Raw genomic sequence first — 19,567 nt, forward strand, 5'->3', positions numbered from 1 at the left:
GCAACCCCTGCACCCGTGCAGCAAGGCACTGCACAGACCCAGGGACTGCCACTGGGGAAGGAGACTTGAGGGTGGGCAAAAAGCTCTGCCCACCTTCAGGTGCTGGAAACAACCTGAATGAGAATGCTCAGACTGTCAGGTGAGAGTTGTTGCTAGAAAAAACTCTGGGTATTTTCTCCCCTCCTGTTCATGACCTGGATCAAGCTTGATCTTATTTAAATCAAACAAAATACTTTTACTGTATAATAAAAATTCCATGTTTTAATACATTGCCATGCACAAATGAAGTCAAACAATGCAGAGTACAAAATTGTCAAATATACAAAATGATAAAGCAGATACCCAAAGCTTCCAGAGATCATGCCCAAAGATACCAAAAATTTGATATTGGTTTCAATTGTATTGTTTAAAAGAACTCCTCCCTCCCGCCCGGGCTTTATTTTTGTTGATTTTTGAAAACAGAAGGAAGTAAAGACTGAATATAAAAGCTGTAAGTTGGAATTAAGTGATGGCCACTTTGAATACTAAAAATTAGTTTGTATGGTAAGTTCTGTTTTGGGAAAAAAGCACTGCTGTGCAGCTGAACACCTTGGATGCCTGGGGAAACGCAGTGTACATCAAACAAAAAGGCACACTTTTGTCTCATGCCACCTCATTTGGCTCCATCTTTAAAAGGTCAGCCATAGATGTACTGGGAATAACAGTGTGTCACTTTATAAGCATTAGAGTGCTGGCATCTTCCTGGATTATCAACCAAGTTAACATTAAAAGGAGATCACTGGCTTAGAGTATTTCCTTGGTGAATCTAAACCAGAACTGAGTCCAAAGGCAGCAGGACCAGACACGACTTGCTGGCTTCAAGTGACTGTTTTGCCCATGGCCAAGGGCTTGCAGTCAGCCTTTCTGCATCCAGCTGTCCTGCATCAGGTGACCAGATCTGCCAGGACCTTGGTCCCAGCCTCCCTCTCCCTCCCTGCACCTCATGTCCATCATCAGTGGCTGATGTGGATGCACCAGCACAGCCTGGTATCTGATTCTGTCCATGGCCTCCTTTTTGGGAAACAGCCTTTGGAGACAACTCAGGTGCCACTGCAATTCCAGCTGTCAGCTGCCTGCCTTCCTCAGGGTCACATTCAAACAACCTTAAATTCAACTCCCCAAAGCAGAGGACCCCAAATTTAGAGCCCCCTTTGCTGGTTTATGGTGTGCAGAGCCAGGCAGGCATTCCTCCCATCTTACCCAGACAGTGCAAAAGAAACAATAATTTCGAGGCAGGTCCAGGTAGCTGCAGCCCCTACAAGAAACTGAAAGCAAAAGCCAGCATGTCCCAAAGTACTGCCCTGCCACCTTCAGATTCCGCAATATCTGTGAGAAATTTAAAAATACACATCTTAGCCTTGCTAAGCATCCCTGCAGCTTAGTGCAAAGCAAAGGAGTCTTCTCCTCAGAGGACACAACCTCTTCGGGGAAATGCTGGTCATTCCCATCACCAGGGATTGTCCAGTCCTGCCAGGAAATGTCCCCTGCCATGGCTGCAGGAGCTACTCAGCACAGACAGAACACTGCTCTCTGCCTGTGGGTTGGCCCAGCATGGCTCCATTCCTTCCCTTGGTCAGTGGGGTTGGATTCAGGAGAAAAGGACGAGATGTGAGTCTCATGCTGAGATGCTTTGCATAGGCTGGAAGCTCCTGTCCCTCTGTGCTTTTTCTACTTCACTTAATCTCTTCTACCTTTCTCAGAAGTGCAGAGAAGGAGCCTCTTACATACAAGGGAAGCAGACAAAGTGCTAAAAGGACTCCAAACATTTCTTTATCTATCTGCTCTTGAGACCAAAGCCTGGCTCGGTACGGAAACTTCTTCCTAGATGTAAAGCTGCTCTCTCAATATTGAAAAAAACCCAGCCAACTTAGCAAGTCTCCTAAGCATCTGATGGGACAATCTGAGGTTTTTCTCCTTCCCTGCACAGCTTCTTATTGCTTACATGCAGTTTTGCTGCAATACCAATCTCTCTGCTATAAAAAACCCTGTGTTTTGCTATTTAATTTGGTGACTCATGATATTAAATAGATAAATTCAAGGCAAATGCTTAATAGAAGGAATGTGATTAGAGGTGTAACAACTACACAGATTTTTTTTTCTGAGAAACTATTTAGATATATTTAGATTTAGTACCAAAAAGGAGCTTTCATTTCCTTCTTAGAGTGAGCCCAGTCTGAGCCTGAGCAGTGATGATGCTGTCAGTCCTACTCTTATGGCAGGAGCAGATGCTGGAGTCATGTGCCAGTTCAGCTTTGCCCCTGCCCAGCTGGCCCCAGCCATGCCTGTCACAGAACACTCTCCTCCAGAGCTGCAAGGTGTCTAATACCAATCTGCAGTAAGTATTGCTTTTATAGTTTCCCTTGTTTGTGTGAACTGTTTACCCTTTAGAGTGTACATCCCAGTTTGTGCTTTCCCCAGCAGTTGATGAAGCACATGGAGATGACTCCAGTGGTTCACACTTGCCTTGTGCACATCAACAGTGGTTTTGTGAGATCTGAATCAGGCACAGAGTACTCCTTTGCTTATTTCTGAAGTACAACATACCAACCAGCCAAGGGTAACAGGACCCAATCTGGCAAAAACCCACTGCTGGGAGCAGCTGTCATTTCTCTGGGTAATCCCACTGATGTAATTTCACTTCCAGGGCTTTATTAACCAGCTCCAATGGGGCTCCTCATGAGAGCAGAAGTTTGCTGTCTTTGAAGCAAGGAACCTGTGTGCTGTGCCCAGCTGCACAGCAACACAATCACCCTCTCCATCAGCACTGCAGCTTCTCTGCCACTTGTTTCAGGCACAAAAATCTGCTTCTTGCCAGCAAGATGCTACCTCCTTAAGAGGCAAACCCACAGCTGTTATGCCTTGCTTTGACTACACACCCACATGGCCCCATCATGTGCATGCAGTATTTTGTCCCATGCAGCATTTTGTCCCAGGCTGCCATCAATGAAAGGCTACAGACTCTTGGTATGTCCAAGGGTTTTGTTGTCCTTTCTTGTCCAGTCCTCTTCCTTTAATTATGTGCAGCAGAACCTTATTTTTGTGAGCAGACCTAGTGATGCTCATACCAAATGCACAGCTTTCCACAGAAGCTGTTTAAATTAATACCATTTTGTGGGGGAGGAAAAAAAAGTATATAGATTGCCCTGCCTTCCTGTAATATTGGGAACTTCAGGATATTTTTAATTCAGAAGTTTACATCTGATGATCTAGCCTAATCCTTGCATAACAAATACCTAATAACTTCATCCAGTAATTGCTGCACTGAGCCTGGATTTCAGTTTGAGGTAGAGCTTATTGACTTAGAAAAATACTCTGCATACATTTAAAGACTTTATGTGATGGAGAACATACCAGGTAACTGAGTAAGTTGTCTCCACTGGTAATCATCCTCCCTGCTGAGTATTTGCACTTAATTTCTAGCCTGAAATCAGTTTCCAACCAGCAGAGCACATCATTCCCTTTTCCTCTAAATAGAAGAGCTACCTGCCTTCAGACAGTACTTCCCTGCCCAGGTAGAAGATTGTGATTGCAGACGGAGATCAAGTCACCTCTTCAAATTACCTCTGATAAATTAATAGCTTGAGCTTCATTAGTTTGACACTATAATAAGACCTGTTTTCCTGCCCTCGAATGACACTGGGAACTATTGAAAATGATCTTCCCAAGTTGTTGATACCTTTTTTGAAAGAGTGACAGTGACCAAATAAACTGGAATGGCATCACTATGGCCAGGTCCTACATCCCAGATGGCAAGAGCATCTCTGGGCCTGATGCTGAACAGATAATTTACGACACCTTCACAGCCACTGTGTTATTGCAGACGTACTCCCCATGCTACTAAGTCGGACTTGTTGCCATCTCTCCTGGATTTTTAACTTTTCTGTCCTCCAGGTTGTTCTCCACTACTGACCTGCTCAGATCATTATTTATTGTGCCCCTGTTTTTGTCATCTCTGGCTGTTGCCAACAGTAATTTTCTCTTTCCCTGGGGGGTATATTGAAAATAGAGCAAACCTTGGGAGGAGCTCATCAGAAATAGTCTCAGTGAGGATAATTCATATTTACAGCTATTTTTTGTGATCAGCCTGTAATCCATTTTTAATCCATTAAATATGGGTGATATTGATTTTGCATTGTGATATTTTGTTCTTCATCAGAATCAAATGCTCTATAGGAGGCTAAGTATAGTATGGCAGCAGAGATTCTTTTCTCAACAATCCTTTGATACCACAAAAATAATAGCAAGTTTTTTTGCCACAATACAGTTCTATGAAAATAATATGGAGGATTTTATAAATTTTTAATTTTTAATTGTTCTAATGATTATGCCATATCAACTTTTCCACGATTTTGCCTAAGACTGATAGGAAGCTAATGAATCTATAGTTTTCTGTATCAAACCACTCATTCTTTTGAATTATTGTGGGTCTGGTATCATTTGAAGCTTCTTTTATGATTTCTGGTTCTGAGGAGCCCTAGGCAAATTTTTCCTTCATTTTTGGATTCTGTTAATGGTTGTACAAATTTAAAATTATGTTTGGATAGTTACTGCTTAATATGACCTGTAATTACTGATGGAGTAGGAGGAATTGCATTTTAATGTGCAATCTGACTCCCTCCTTCCGCTGCTTTCAAATACAAAACAAGACTATTTGTTGGGTTTCCAATGTAGTGTGAGCTGGGCCTGTCTAACATCACTCTTTGCTTTGCTGTGGTGGTATTTATTAGGATATATGTAAAGTCTTTGGTGTAACCAGCCCTAACCTATTTGCCACTGACTTCCCATACATTTTTGGCTTCCTTCATTAAGCATCTGCTTTCCTTACTTGCTGATTTATCCTCATGAGCCTGCCTAATCACCCATACATTATGTTGGTGGGTTTTTTTGCAATCCAGATTACTTTCCTGAATTTTACTATAAGAGGTTGCAGGTAATGCTGGTCATATTTTCCCCTCACCCATCAATTTTAATTATACCAAAGGACCTTCTCTTTTTAAATTAAGATCTTATTGACAGCCTATATATACCAGGGTTAATTGCAGTCCTGCAGCAGAGCTGTTCAAGGAGACTCTGATGGCAGAGATGGTAACTGTTAAAGTGGACCAGTGTGAAAGATGCACAGTTTTACTTTGCTTTATTTTGAATAATGCAGATCTCTTGGCTTTTTGGCAGGTGGAGGGAGATTCATTGTAGTGGTCACAAAAAAATGCCACCTCGATGTTGGCTCCTTGGCTGGCACTAATCAACACATCTCTGGAGCCTGAGATGGAGTAGTGCCAGTGGAGGTCTGGCATGGGATCTTCTGAAAATTCAGGGCAAACCCAGACTTTTGTAATTTTTAATGGTTTCCTTTCCTCAATGACATTGCAGCTGCAGTTGAGTGACAACACTAACCCTAAGGAAGAGACAGGGAGCGGTGGACTCACTGGTACAGCACTGCCATGCATCTGGACCAGCAAAACCAAAGAGCTCATGGAGCTTTTTCAAACTCCCCTCCCAGAAGGCTGCCTTTCCCTTAACAGAATAAATGGCAGGTGTTCAGGCACAGAAAGCCACCCAGATGAAAAAAACCAAGGAACAAAACAGTGCAAAGGATGATCTCAACTGCAGCATGCCCTCTGGGGTGGGCAATTCCTTCAGGTTTCTAGTGGAGGCTGTCTGATGGTGTGAAGCACTCGGAATGGCTGAGTTCTGACAGGGGTTCCTAGAGGGCTCTGATGCTGACCTGGGCACAGGGAAACCAGGGGAGCGTGGCAGCAGGGGGAGGCTCCAGGCTGGGAGGAAGGCTGCAGGTCTGCGCAGGAACAGGGCCTGGCCACAACCCTGCTTTGCCTCAGAGATAATAACTGGTGATCAATGTAACAGCAGCACGGCCTTTGCGAATTTATCTATCTCCACAGGCTGATAATGGCTGCTTTATGAAAATAGCATTAGTCTTCCTCTCTTTTGCAGCAAACTAATGGCTCTGAGCATATTTAAATTCACTTCCTTTGCCGGAATAACTTATTTGCTCCCTTTCATGTTGACTTGGTCTTTGGCACTCTCGACATAAATGATTTATTGACTAGAGATAAAGCATTCTTTCCCCTGAACTGTTCCTGCGACCCAGGCAAAAGCGGATATGTCTGGTATTAATAAGGTGTTCAGCATAAAAAATGCAATAGACTTGATTGTCTGCACTCAACAGCCTTTCCGAGAACACAGTACCTGCCCCCATTCATAAGAACAAAAATCTCTCCCACATGTTTATTTATATTAAAAAGTTTTCAGAAGAATATGCTGGGATCCAGATAGTTGTTCAGGAGATGTAGAACAATTTCATAAATATCCCTGAGGAAGCATGGCCTACTTTGGGAGAATAACAGTGATTAAAAAAATCCAAACACAATGAATAGTTAAATACAAGCCAAAAAGTACAGTTATTTCCTTATGGCTCTGGCAGACAGTTACACACGTGAGAAGTGTCACGGGGCTCGGGGGAGCTATGCTTGCAGTTATCCACATGCATAGGCTGGCTGCAGGGTGGAGACCTACGCCAGCTTCAAGGGAGGTTTGTCCCATAGGCACCTACAGCAGACGTCTCTCCGAGTCTGGCTACTCAAGGGTCTGGACTTGATTTTCACATTTCTCAGGGCCTATAACACTGCTTTTCTAGGTCACCATAGCTAAAATCCTGGGAAGCTTTTAAAACAAACTGTTTTAACAGGATAAGTGCACACATCTAAATTCATGCCCATATACTGGAAGATGTTCAAAACTAACATTGATACAAAAAAGCTTCTAGTGGCTCTCTGCCTAACACAACTTCTTCTCATACACCCTTTAAAGATAACACTCTCTGATAAACTCTTCTTTTATCATTCAAATTATTCTGGATTTTTTCACCAGGTAGTAAAATAAGAGAACTCCTACTGTAGAAGTGAAGCATTCTCTTTTTAATTTAACATATCAATCAAAGTATTTTGTTTTTAATTGCTTTACCAACATGAAATTGATGTCAGTTGTCCGAGTGCATTTTTAAAACCTGTAGCAGAAAGAGCTGTAAAATTTGCTGAAGCTTACAGTGGACCTGTGCCATGCACATGGCCAGCTCTATTGGTATCAGATTCCAACCTGCAACCCTATGAAAAGCTCTAAAAAGTGCAAATGTTGCAATTGGCAAAGATCCTTAGGTTTTAAGGAGAATTTTTACACCAATTAATTTGAAATTAGGGACCAGGATTTTCAGAAAGAGAATGTAGAAGCTTACTACTCTGTAATTCTTGGGAGCTCCATTTGAGAATCTATGGAAAGACCCAAACCATTAAAAATCACTAGCAACTTCTGAAAATCTTTGTCACCAGTAAAAATATTTTGCTTTTGCACTGAGTACTATAGAAGTATCCACTATGCTGAATCTGAGATGGGTGGAGAGCTGAAACCTAAGCCCATAACCATCTAAAAAAAAATTAAACCCTGAAGATAATTATCTGTTTGTTGTACAGGCACCCTCAGTGGTTGACCTTCCATTCTCTAGCAATAAACTGCACAATAATTTTTAAGATTTACAACAGAGGAGCTTCCTCCAGAAAGGTGCCTGTGACTTACTCTAACTGCACATTCTCTCCATCACTGCATCTTCACACAGCATTGTCTCACACAGAGTTTGGAATAAATGCTAACAGCAACTCTACTCTATCAGGCTGGAGAGAGTGACAGTCTTTAAGTACACCAAAAAGCTACCTTTGACTTTAAAGAAAGAAGGAACAAAGAGGTAAGCCCCCTCAGTATGCTGATGACATCAGTTCATTACAAAGAGTGTTCTGAGAAGGTCCTGATGTAAGGGACAGACACTAATTCCACTGAGTCCCCATGGAAGAAACAGTACCACAGCCAGCTGTGATACAACCAGTGATGAGGTCAGCCATTCAGAGACTGAACAAAAAACAACGTTCAGATTGAATGCAACAGTCATGAGCCTGCTACAGTATATTGAAAGGCTTATTGGAACCATTTGCTTATTCCCAGTTCCTACCAAAATACTGTTTTGAGTAGAAAGTGGAAAAAGTTAATGAAGAAATCTGCCCTCTCCAAAGGGAGTGTCTTGCTCCTTAGAAGTATAGTCTTACACTTTACCTTTTTAGAGAGTTTGGTTTGGACTACAATTTCCCAGCCCTGCCCAAAACATAAGTGGTGGCCAGCATAAAGAACCTGAATTCTTCCAGTTTATTCTGGTTTTATTGCAGACCAAACCCAGGGTCACACACATGTCTGAGAAAGGCTCTCTCCCTTGCCTCTCCCTCGCTGAGTTAGAAAACACACTGGCACACCAGCAACCTTTGATATTTGGTGGGTGAGAGGGAGAGCAGACACAGTATCCTACAGCTCATTCCAACTACCCTGTTCCTGGCTACCTCTGTGACAGTTCTTCTCCCAGTCTTGATAAAAGAAGTCACATCTCTGCCACGTGCAAATCTATCTATACAACCTACTGTGAATCAGTGAAGGGATGCTAGTACGGGCTTCAGTTTGGATGCAGTCTCAGCACAAACACTGAAACATATCCTCAGTATTTTAAAAAAGGACCATTATATATATATGGACTGTGCTAGTTCTGTGAGAAAAGCACATATGAAGTGCTGATATTGTTTAACAGAATACCATTAGACTGCAAAACTAACACATACAAGACGTTTACATTCCTATCAGGGTGTAATATTGTGAACATATCCACTGAGATTGGAGAACTGTTGTTTTTCCTAAACATCATGCCATCTGCATACATAATAAAAGAATCCAGTAGTTGCCATGCTAAAACAGGACTTCTAGTGAAGGGCATAGACAGTCCCCTAAAGGGAACTCAAAAGTTATGCACAGTGATGAAGACTGGAAGAAATTTTCCAGCTAAAGGTCTGTCAATGACCATTTTCAACAAATTAGATATTTTGGATATTTTCCACCACATATTTACTCCACAGCAAACCAGGTCTCCCCAGAATGTATCAGCTGAGTGGGCTGATTTTACTTCAAGTTTGTCTTCAATCCTCCATGGTCATCTTCTGGCAGCGCCATTTATTGTGGTTTTTTCATGAAGGAAAGTTCACTTTCATATCAAGTGGCAGGACAGCAGCTTTAGAGGCTGGAAATGTTTATGGAGAGCTCTCTGCTGGGGCTGTGAGAAATAAAACAGAAATCCAAAGCCAGACTGTGAGTATAGAACAGAGCAAAGAAATTATAATGCATTTCAACTAAAATTTAAAAAGTCAGGTTTGAGCTTAGTAAATGTACTCCCAGAATACATATTGTGACCCTAGAAATTTTTTAAATCAACTTTACTCACCAACCAAAACACTCTTAATCCATTCCTTAGATAAATATAAAGTGCAGACCAGCTATCATTTGCATGCTTTAACAAATCCTACTTGAATTTTATTGCCTCATGTGAAAGCACTGCTTATTCTTCCTGTAGTCTGAGTCCCAGAGAGCAGGGCTCTTCTGTTTGGTTGGATTTGCATTAACTACTGAGGGCTTGATAGCCAAAAGCTGGAAAGGCTCTGCCAAATGCCCAAGTAGTATTGGATGTTCCTGCACCCTTTCTGCTGGCTAAGATGGTAAGAACTGGCCATTGGTGCATAGAAAACAGCTCACCCACATCCTTCCCCCCTTCAGACCCCATAAGATAATGAGGAGGTTGCAGAGTTTCCCTCTCCCCAGCTAAGCAGTGCAGCACTCAGTGCTGGCGGCTGCTGTTCTGTGCCTGAAGGCCCTGCAGAGGTGTTCAGCCATCACACCATCAAGGAAGGGAATGTGGAGGGTACTTGTAACTTCTCCTCCCCTTCACCCAAACTTTTGTTTGAGAAACACAGCAAAGGGACAAGAGGCAATGGACACAAGAAGCAACAAGTGATATTCCAGTTAGATGCAAGGAAAAAAAAAATCTTCCAAGTGAGAGTGGTTACCTTTTGGACCAAGTTCCTGACCAGGCTGTGGGACCTCCACCTACACAGAAGTCTGCAGCTCAACCAGATGAGTCCCCACACAAACTGATGTGGCCCTGCTTTGAGCATAGTTTACTGGAACCGTCTCCTGAAGCCTCTTCCAACCTAAATATTTTTAAGTTTGTGTGTTTTCTGAAGGGGATTTGTGCTCCTTGTTCTGCCTTTCTGAACAGGAGATGAGTGCCTGTGCAGAGCTGCTCACACTGAAGCACATTCAATTGTTAATTCAGTGTGTAGCACATAAATGCTTGTAAACCCATCAGAGGCTCAAGCTTCTGAGGCTGAGGAGCCATGCAGAGACAAGTTCACCGTATTATTTCATGGAATCATTTAGATTGGAAAAGACCTTTATGATCATTGAGTTGAAGTGTTAACCCAGCACTGCCAAGGCCACCAATAAATGTTTTGGGATGCAGCTTTGTTCATCACACAGCCCTCAGCCAGCACCTGCTTTACGGAGCAGATCTCTGACCATGGCAGTGCTGGGATGGCACTCATCAGAATGGGCTTGCACCCTTTCCAGCTGACATCCTGCTCAGTTCATGAATGCATGTATCTGCATGTGTGGGAAGAGCTGCACTGTTGGGGTTTTGGGGCTAGATTCCTAACAGGATACTGATGCTGCCAAGGCAGCATTCACATCAGCTGAAACTCAGGCTGGAAGTGGATTCCAGCTTCTCACTCCTTCAAAATCATTCCTGGTAGGATCTTCTCTGTGAGGTGTGGGCTGACTGGCTCTGCCAAGCTGTCACTTTGCCCATATTTGCCTCTCCCAGCCCCAAGCTCTTGTAGCAATGGACATGAAGGTCTGATTGAGCAGAGAAAGGATGGGATGATAAATTAGCAGGTATTGCACAAGACTAAAAAAACCACCCACTCCCTCCCATGAGCACTTGACCCTTGAGTGTAAATACACCCTATGAAATATAGAAGCATTAAAAACCAGTTTCCTTAATTATTTCCCTCCTTATGTGGGCATATTTACCTGATTAAATCAAGAGTGCTACTCTTGATTTCTGTTTTTATAACTGCTTTGCTTTTACCCTTCCGGTTCTCTAGGGCAATGTTCCCAACACCACCTACTGTCATCTACTACATGAGATGCCCACATCAGTAGTGGCCTGAGAAAGATGCACATTTTGGACCCAGCAACTGGTTTCACACCATGGAGGAACATACAGGAAGGTTCTGACCCTTCAGCTGGTCTAGACAGATAACTGACTGCATCCCCCAAGACAGAAAAGAAAGCAATGGTGACATAAGCAATTTTGAAGACAAAGGGCAAATCTATGGAGAGATTTTAAAATTGGAGAGCAGCAAATAGGTACTTAATCTCAAAAGTATTTGATTTCAGGTGAATTAGAGGGTGTCTCCCATCTGTGTAGCATCAGTGGAGACAAGTCTGTCTCACAAAGACCTGTCTCTCTTTCTTTGAGCTCATCTGCTGCAAAGAAGGGAAAATTTCAAAAGCTCTCCCAAGCAATGAAAAATACCTTGCTTAGCCACAGAGCTGGAGGACTAAAATAAAATGGGCAAACTGGCTAATTATATCAGGTCAGGCCTCAGGACTGCAGTCATGCTGAAATTCCCCAATCATCCCCATTGTCTCAGTCATTAGCTTGTACTTGTACTTAAATTTGAAATGAGCCAGCTGGCCCTTCAGACAGAAACCCATGAATGAGGAGAAATGGAACTGATGCCAACCTGAGCTCCATCCACACCACAGAGGGAGCACAACCACTCTGAGCCATGCAGAGGGTCTGGATACAACCAGTGGCACTGAGCAAGCAGACAGCAGTAGCTCTCTCAAACTCTGCTTTTAGAGCAAGCAAACTCAGGCTTTAGTGGTCATCTAGCCTGTTTCTTCTCACTTTGTCTTTTGAGGACAGGGTTTTAGAAGCACTTATTCTTCCTCATTATCTGCATCACTTTTCGTGCCCAGCTGGAGGCTCCTCTAAGGACCCTGGTTTTGTAACAGTACAGATCCAGTGTTTACTTAAAGTAAATATCTTTATAAAAGGTATCACAAATGAGCAGTTGCCTTTGAAAACCCAGCCTGAGACAGTAAGCTCTGAAAACAAACACAGCCCTTTGCAGGGGGTATATATGCTTACCAACAAAACAGTGAACAGATCTAATCTCACATGACATTTTCAAGAAGCTGATGCACAAAAACAACCATCATTTCAAAGCCAGAGATGTATTTCAGTTTTTGAGTATCTGTGCTGTGTGATTTTTGTCTGAGAAAGGGACATATTTTAGATTCATTTTAAACACATGTTAATTCAACTCAATCTAGAGGTATTACCTATTTGCCACATTTCCATAATTGAGGGATTCTGATAAAGAAAACAAGCATCTATTATCTTTGCTAGGTTTACTCTCCTGGAACTAATTTTATACTAAGTTTCTAAAGTCAGCACATTTCAAACACAGGATTATAATGAAAAATATCTATTTCCAAACATCCTTCTACCATCTATTCCTTGGAGTCTGTGAAAAACTGCATTCATCTTCATTTAAAAATATTTTTTTTTGTGTTAGAAAGGACACAGGTATCTCACTTCACGTGTCTCATGTCACTTGAACATTTTAATATGCTGTACATTACTGTGGACTTGTTGCATCTTGCTATTAACTAATTAGAGTTCATATAACTGTCAAATGATTGGGGTTGGGAGGGACCTTGAAGATCATCTGGTTCCAACTCCCCTGCCATGGGCAGGGAACCTTCCACTAGACCAGGTTACTCAGAGCCCCATCCAGCCTGGCCTTGGACACTGCCATGGATGGGGGCACCCACAGCTTTTCTGGGCAACCCATGCCAGGGCCTCACCCCCCTCACAGTACAGAACATCTTACTAAAACCTTACCTAAACCTGCTCTTTCAGTTTAAGGTTCCTTGTCCTGCCCCTCTCTAGTCTCACTGTAGCCCCCCTTAAGGTAATGGAAGGTGCTATAACGTCTCCCTGGAGCCTCTTCTTTTCCAGGCTGAACAGCCCCAGCTCAACCTGTCTTCACAGGAAGGTGTTTCAGCCCCATGATCAATTCAGTGATTCTGGACTCCTCTGAGCTCATTCCAGCAGGTCCATGTCCTTTTTGTACTGGGGACTCCACAGCTGGACACAGTACTCCAGACGGTGTGTGCATCCAGCTCTGGGGCCCCCAACAGATACCATTACCATTGAAGAGTTTTGGGCACTGATAAAAGAAAATGCCTGGCAGCCCATTCATGGATGTACCCTTTTCTTTATTGTGCATTGAATTATTACTAACACAGAGGTGTGAGAGAATGAGGTGTCTCTGCAAGGCTCATGGAAGTTCATGTAAAAAGAAAGTACCTTCTTGGGGAGCTGCTGATCCCAATCAGTCACCATGGTAGAAGGAGAACTGGCAGGGGCTGGGAAGTGCTGCCATGGGGCAGCCTTGGCAGGGACAGGAATGACTTACCCCTGTAGTTTACCAATGAAGTTGTACCTGCATTTGGTTTCACTCTATCACAAAGCCATCCCGTTCCTGCTCTGGTTCTTTTAACCTGCAGGTAAAGGCAGCTACTGCTGCACATCCCCGTTACGTAACAGGTCACTGATAACCAGAGTCAACAATGCCAGAGATCCAAGGTTACCTCAAACAATTGCATGTGTGGAGCCAGCTGGAGCCAGCAGCCAGTGTGTGGCAAAGCACCACCCCAGCCTGCTCCATCCAGCCACCAAGCCCTCCTCTCGTCCCAGCAGCTCCGGCTGCCAGTCAAGCCTCAGGGCTGCAGACACAGGGCCGCAGCCCAGCAGCCTGTGTTAAACAGTGGCACATTAATCTAGGGACTGAATGCAACACCCAGAAGCTAAGAGCATACACACATGTGGATGCTTTTTGATAAAGCTGCCAATTTTGTTTTGATTCCCAACCAATCGTCTTGGTCCGACTTGCCTGATTTTCTCCTCATTACTAAAAACTCGTAGCTGATACAGTCTTGAAGGTAAATTAATATTGTTTGTAATATGCTATTGTCAAATGGTAGAAAAATACCAAGGGGGAAAGGAAGGAAGTATCTTCTTACTTTGATTTTTTAATTTGCTTGCCAAGCGAGAAACCAAGATTTTGATTTTGGAGTACCTTTGACAGGAAAAGTGGGTCTGTGAGCACAACACCTAGAGCATCTAACATAGTAGTCCTAATCCCAAGTGTTTGATATTTTTTAATGAGTCCATGCAAAATAACTGTAAAAGCCAAAAAAACATAGAATCAAATGTTCTCTTCCCTTTACACCTACTTTTTTAGGGGACAGTTAGGACATATTTGACATTAACTGTAAAACCCAACCATGAAACGACATTATTTGTTGAAATGATCAGGGACATTGAAGTATCATCACAAGACTCCAAGAGCAGAGTCCTTAAAACAAACAGCAGCTGACATATTAATTGCTATTTCTGCAAGGATAAATTCAAGGTTTCTTTTTCTTCTTCTGGACAACTTGCTCTCATAAGCAGGTATTCTTAATCCCCCTGGATAGAGTTTTAATATCTGTTGATACCATCACCATAAATATGCTCCTGAATAAATATTCCCACATGAGATCTAGGGAAGAGAATGACATTACAAGCAACAAACTCCTTGGTGTTATTTATGTACTGCTACACTGCTCACTGAGTGTCCCAGGCCCAGACAAGGGCTTGGAGGGGGCAGCTGGAACACGGCCTGGCACATGCATGGGCATGGTGAGTACGTGGGCATGTGGGATCCTGGCTCACTCCCAGATGTGCTGTCCAGGTCAACAGCACATCTCATCCCAAGGAAGGCTTCAGGGTGCCTTCCAAAGTAGTTTAGACAGGATGCTCAGACTTTTAAGACAGATGATGAACATTCAACAAGGTCAGGCAAATCCCATCGTCTGTGTTCTGTCTCAAGAGATAACTCCCTTCTTGCCTGTGATGCTGGGCTCTCCAGCCTGCATCGGGCAATTCTGAGATGAAACATTTCTGGGAGAATGGATGTCATGGCAGATGCTCTCAGCAGGTAACCTTCTGGAAAGACAATTAGTCAGAGGTTATTGCAGCTGCTCTGTGGAGCACAGTTGGTTCACACAGAACGGGTTGAAAATGTAGTTGTCCAAAATGTGTTTTGCTGAGCTACTGAAAGCCATCAAATAGTCAGATTAGCCAAGAGTCTCTTTATGAGTCACACACAACCCCAGATTCCTTACCAAAGCAAATCTTTCAGGAACTTTACTAGGTTAAACAAAACGAGGACACACATTGATTCTGTGTACAGATGATTTATGCAGGAATTTTGGTTCTTTGCCCTTTCCTTCAAAAATCAGACTTCTTGGTGGACAACTCTCTAAAGCACTTGAGCTCACACTCTAGCCTTGTTTTGAAAAATATCTTAAAAGACTTTTACATCTTCTGAACTTCATTTTACAGAGTAATCTGAAAACCTCAGAACAAAAATCTGCCCCAAGAAATTATGCCCTTTCTATGCCTGTGCCTAACCAGCTTATGCAAATTTCCCAAGCTTAGAAGTTTGGTTCAAAAATCAGGAAAAATCCCAAGAGAGATTCTTTCTCCTTTCAAAGTGGTTCATTCATCTCAACTCAAGATGCTTCATACACCCCACCACCCACCTGCTGCTGCAAACATTCAAAGAAAACAGAGAAACACTTGCATTCAACAGATTATGATTATATCCTTGAACTACAAGCAGTTAAAATATTTTGGAAAATTATAAGCAACTGCTTCCTTAATGCTTATGGGTTCTTTCAAAAAAGTCTCTTGATCTACGCACACCTACCTATCACTGTGAACAGTGAACTGGCTGTCCTGAAGCAATCTGCTCAGGAAACTCAAATTGTAGCAAGCAGAGATTTAAAGGAATGTGATGCTAAGGAGTCCAATAGTCTTATCTGGTGCTGTCTGAAACTGAAAATGCATATGAGATTGCTGACTTTATACCTTACCATGCATCTCTCTCACTGCCTAGCTGTAATCAGTTCTTGGTCTCCCAAGTTCTTCTGGGGTGCTCTGCAGGAAGTGAAAAAGGCTGTGACAGATGAATGGCATTCCCCAGGCAGTGGCTCTGCACAGCCATTTGCACTGCACTGTGAGCCTTTGCATATCTATTGCTTTCACCTCCAGAGACTGGGTTTTAAAATGAAGCTCCAGGAACTGCACAAACTGAGTGAACTCAAAGAAGACATAGCCTTCAGTGGTATTTTCAGCATGCATGTAAGGTGCTCAACCACACAGTCCCCAGTGGTTTGGTGGCTGCTCTGATCACCAGCTGGAACCTGTATTTGCATTTATTCTGCAGATTCTGCAGCGCACTTTCCAGCCTACCCTGCTCAGGTGCATGCAGCAGCATTTGGGAATTATCTGTGCATTATCAGTTCTGTGCATTATATCATCCTATTACTTGCTTTAGGATTCTCAATGAAATATGCATTAAGTTAAGAAACACAATCAGATGAAACTAAAGATTTCACTGGAAAAATGGAAGTATTATAGCAGAAGGGTTTGGAAACTCTCTGGAGCTACAACTCCCTCCCTGGTCATGCAGAGCTTATGCAGGATTAATAGGTGGAACAAACTATCCACCTTTAGGGAGATACTCACTGTGAGATTCCCTGAAATGGAAATTTCCTTTCTGTGATTAACCAAGCAAAAAGGGAAATTATACCTACTAAAACCACCAAAGGACTGCACACATGCAAACACATATTTACCACAAAACAAAACAAAAATGCCTCATGAAACCTACAAAACCAGTCCCCACCCCTTAGTTAGCTGAACAAGTAAATTTGTTTAGCTTTTTGCAGGAATTAATCAATATATACCCTTTACCTGTATTATCACATTGTGTTATCACTGTTTTCTCCAGGACCCTTGCACTGCTCTGAGCACCAAACAGCCAGAATGCAGACAAAGAGCATTTTGGTACCATTTGGTACTTCCTTTTTTCTTGCAGTTCAGCATGTGCCCCACCATCTCGTTTAATGCACAATGTCCAACCTCCACCTGGAAAATAATTATTGCTATTCCCATGCACACAGTGTCTAAACATGTCACCAAAAAGGCCTGAATTTCAAAATACCTCAGTGAGAAGACATGGCCATATTTTACAGCTCCTAGTTAAGTACCAAGAGAGTTACAAGGCTGCAGTGGTGCTGTCTCCAGCAACAACTGCTTCAGGCTGTCAGAGCCATGTGGGGAACCTAAGGAAAGGGGGTTTGAGGAAGCTTCTGGAATACATACTCCAGAATGCCAATGATGCCTTCTCCTAATCTGGTACAAAGTCTGATTTTATCTCAAAATTGTACTTTACTGACTGTCATCTGAAAGTGAAGTTGCTGGACCATCAGTGTTAACAATCCATCGTGGCCCTCCACAACCACTGGGTTGTACAGGAAAAAAGCAGCTGCTATTTTAGCCTCATCAATCTGATTGTGATCAAGTCTTCCCAGGCATCCTCAGAACGGTCTACACAACAATTAGCATGTTGCATACACCACTACTGTTTTAAAAATAAAATCAAATAGAAGGCACCCGGTCTCCTCCAGCTGCAGGACCAAGCTCAGGGAGAGCTGCAGGTCCTATCAAGGCAGGGATCCTCTTCCACCCCACCACTGATGCTGTGTCAAGGCAACAGAGTGGGCTCTCCCTCTGTACATTGGGCTTCATGTCGCTGTCTGAACAGCTGGAAAGTGAACTACGGTGATCAAAATGAGTTACCACATGTGAAGAGTCCCTTAGGTGATTACTAAGACTGTATCTGGACGTTTTCCCAAAGGAGATCCTACATACTAGTAATGCTGCCTTGGCAGAAGGGATTGATAAACAAAGGATGGGCAGTTTGCATCAAAGAAGTTCTTAAGTCATGCATGAAGTCTAAGTACTGAAATTATGTGGACTGTACTGGCCACAAAGCCAAGCAAAGAAGTCAGCCATGGAAACCTGACAGGTATAAAACAAAGCAAGCCAGTGTTCAGGCATTCAGGGTTTTGGGGAGTTCCTGCTCAGCACAGGGACTATTTGACTGGCTGCAAGTTGTGCTTTACTCTGATTTGCCCATTTAATATCATTTTAATTTGGAGGCTATCCAAAGCACCTGCATATTCTTCTGTTTCTTTTTGAATCCTGCACATGTTCCTGAAAAGATGATTGCACAGAGATGTACACGAATGGTGACAGACCACACCATATGCTGTGGAGATGATGCTGTGTGTGGTTGCTGCCATCCCAAGCAAAATGCTGTGTAATCTCTCCCTTTGCCCAAACAAAGTGTTATAAACCATGTCCTGTGGGACAGTTTGCAGGACCTGCTGGAATTCTCCACATTGCCCTGTCAGCCTCCAAATTCAGTTTTTCTTCCCAAGGAAGCCCAGGCCCAGGAGGATGATCACTCCCCATCCTCACCCTCATGTGCCACCATCACTGGCCAGGCTGGGCATCCAGTGCCCAGGGCTGGGACACGTTCCCAGGTGCTGTAGCAGAGCACACCCAGTGTAAATCAAGGATGGGACCAAGGTACTTGGTGGTAGAAAATAATTCAATACCAGGTAGAATTTGACCTTTAAAGTCAGACAGAAGGGCACTGCTTCACTTTAAAGATAAGGGTTTGGGGTTAAATGTCATATCAGGAAAAAGACTTTCATTCATCATTCAATTATTTGCTTGTAGAACATAACAGTATTCACTGATGGATGCAACAAAGTGAAATATGCAGCAGAGCAGCATCTCAGTGGTTAAGGCAAAGGCCTTATCTGCCATATCACAGATCACTAGACTTCCCTTTGCTGTCTAGTTAAATAAATATGTAATTGTTCTGCACAAACTGGAAAGGCATAAAAAAAAAAAAAAGACATACAGCATGTCTCTCTCCCACCTGGAAGTTTGTCTTTAAGGTTAGAGATGTAAATAAATAAAGCTTGTGTGGATTTCTGAGATGATTCACTGTAACTTCTGCAGATAGTCTGATTAAAGCCAGCTGGGTATTTCCACGCATAATTGCAGACTGGAACCCCAGATAAACACAAAACACAGACAGGAGTGGGATGGGAGAATCCACCCCTGCCTGTGCTGAGCTATGAGAAGCAATTTGCTGTGCAGAGCACCAGCTCACTTGGCTCTGTGGTGGCTGAACAAGCCCATTCCACCTGTCCTAGACAGGCAACCAGCCTACACTGCTATCTGGGCTTCTTCCACAAGCAGTGGAGAAAGACAGGGCCCTTCGAAGAGTGACCCACCTACCTACTTGTCATATTGGATAAATGATTCCTTGGCAGCTCCTCTCTTCTCTGATTACCAAGAAGGCTGAATGATGAGCTCAGAGTAGTTATCCACCAATTAAATGGCAAACAAGAGGTGACAGGAATTGCAACTTCATGCCTAATTTGATTGCTACAATTTCCAATTAGCATGTGAAGTGTAGGTACCACAATGTTCCGGATTAGCACATTTAATGCTTACATTTCTACTGATATCAAGAACAATATAGATTCCAGTGAGGGATAAGAGCCCTAAATTCCTTTGAGACCTTGGATATTGGAATTTGAC

The 19,567-nt window shown here is 43.0% G+C and overlaps 1 protein-coding gene across 1 annotated transcript in view; it reads right to left on the reverse strand.

Moving 5' to 3' along the window:
* Positions 1-233: 233 nt before the first annotated feature.
* Positions 234-19,567, reverse strand: part of SAMD12 (sterile alpha motif domain containing 12) — a 176,316-nt gene continuing 156,982 nt past the window's right edge. The window contains exon 5 of the mRNA XM_041470684.1: positions 234-9,190. Within this exon, the coding sequence (XP_041326618.1) occupies positions 9,168-9,190 (23 nt within the window). The 3' untranslated portion in view covers positions 234-9,167. The remainder of the gene's footprint in view (positions 9,191-19,567) is intronic.

The sequence above is a fragment of the Pyrgilauda ruficollis genome, unplaced genomic scaffold (genome assembly GCF_017590135.1).
Source record: "Pyrgilauda ruficollis isolate IOZ18807 unplaced genomic scaffold, ASM1759013v1 scaffold25, whole genome shotgun sequence".
Classification (NCBI taxonomy): Eukaryota; Metazoa; Chordata; class Aves; order Passeriformes; family Passeridae; genus Pyrgilauda; species Pyrgilauda ruficollis.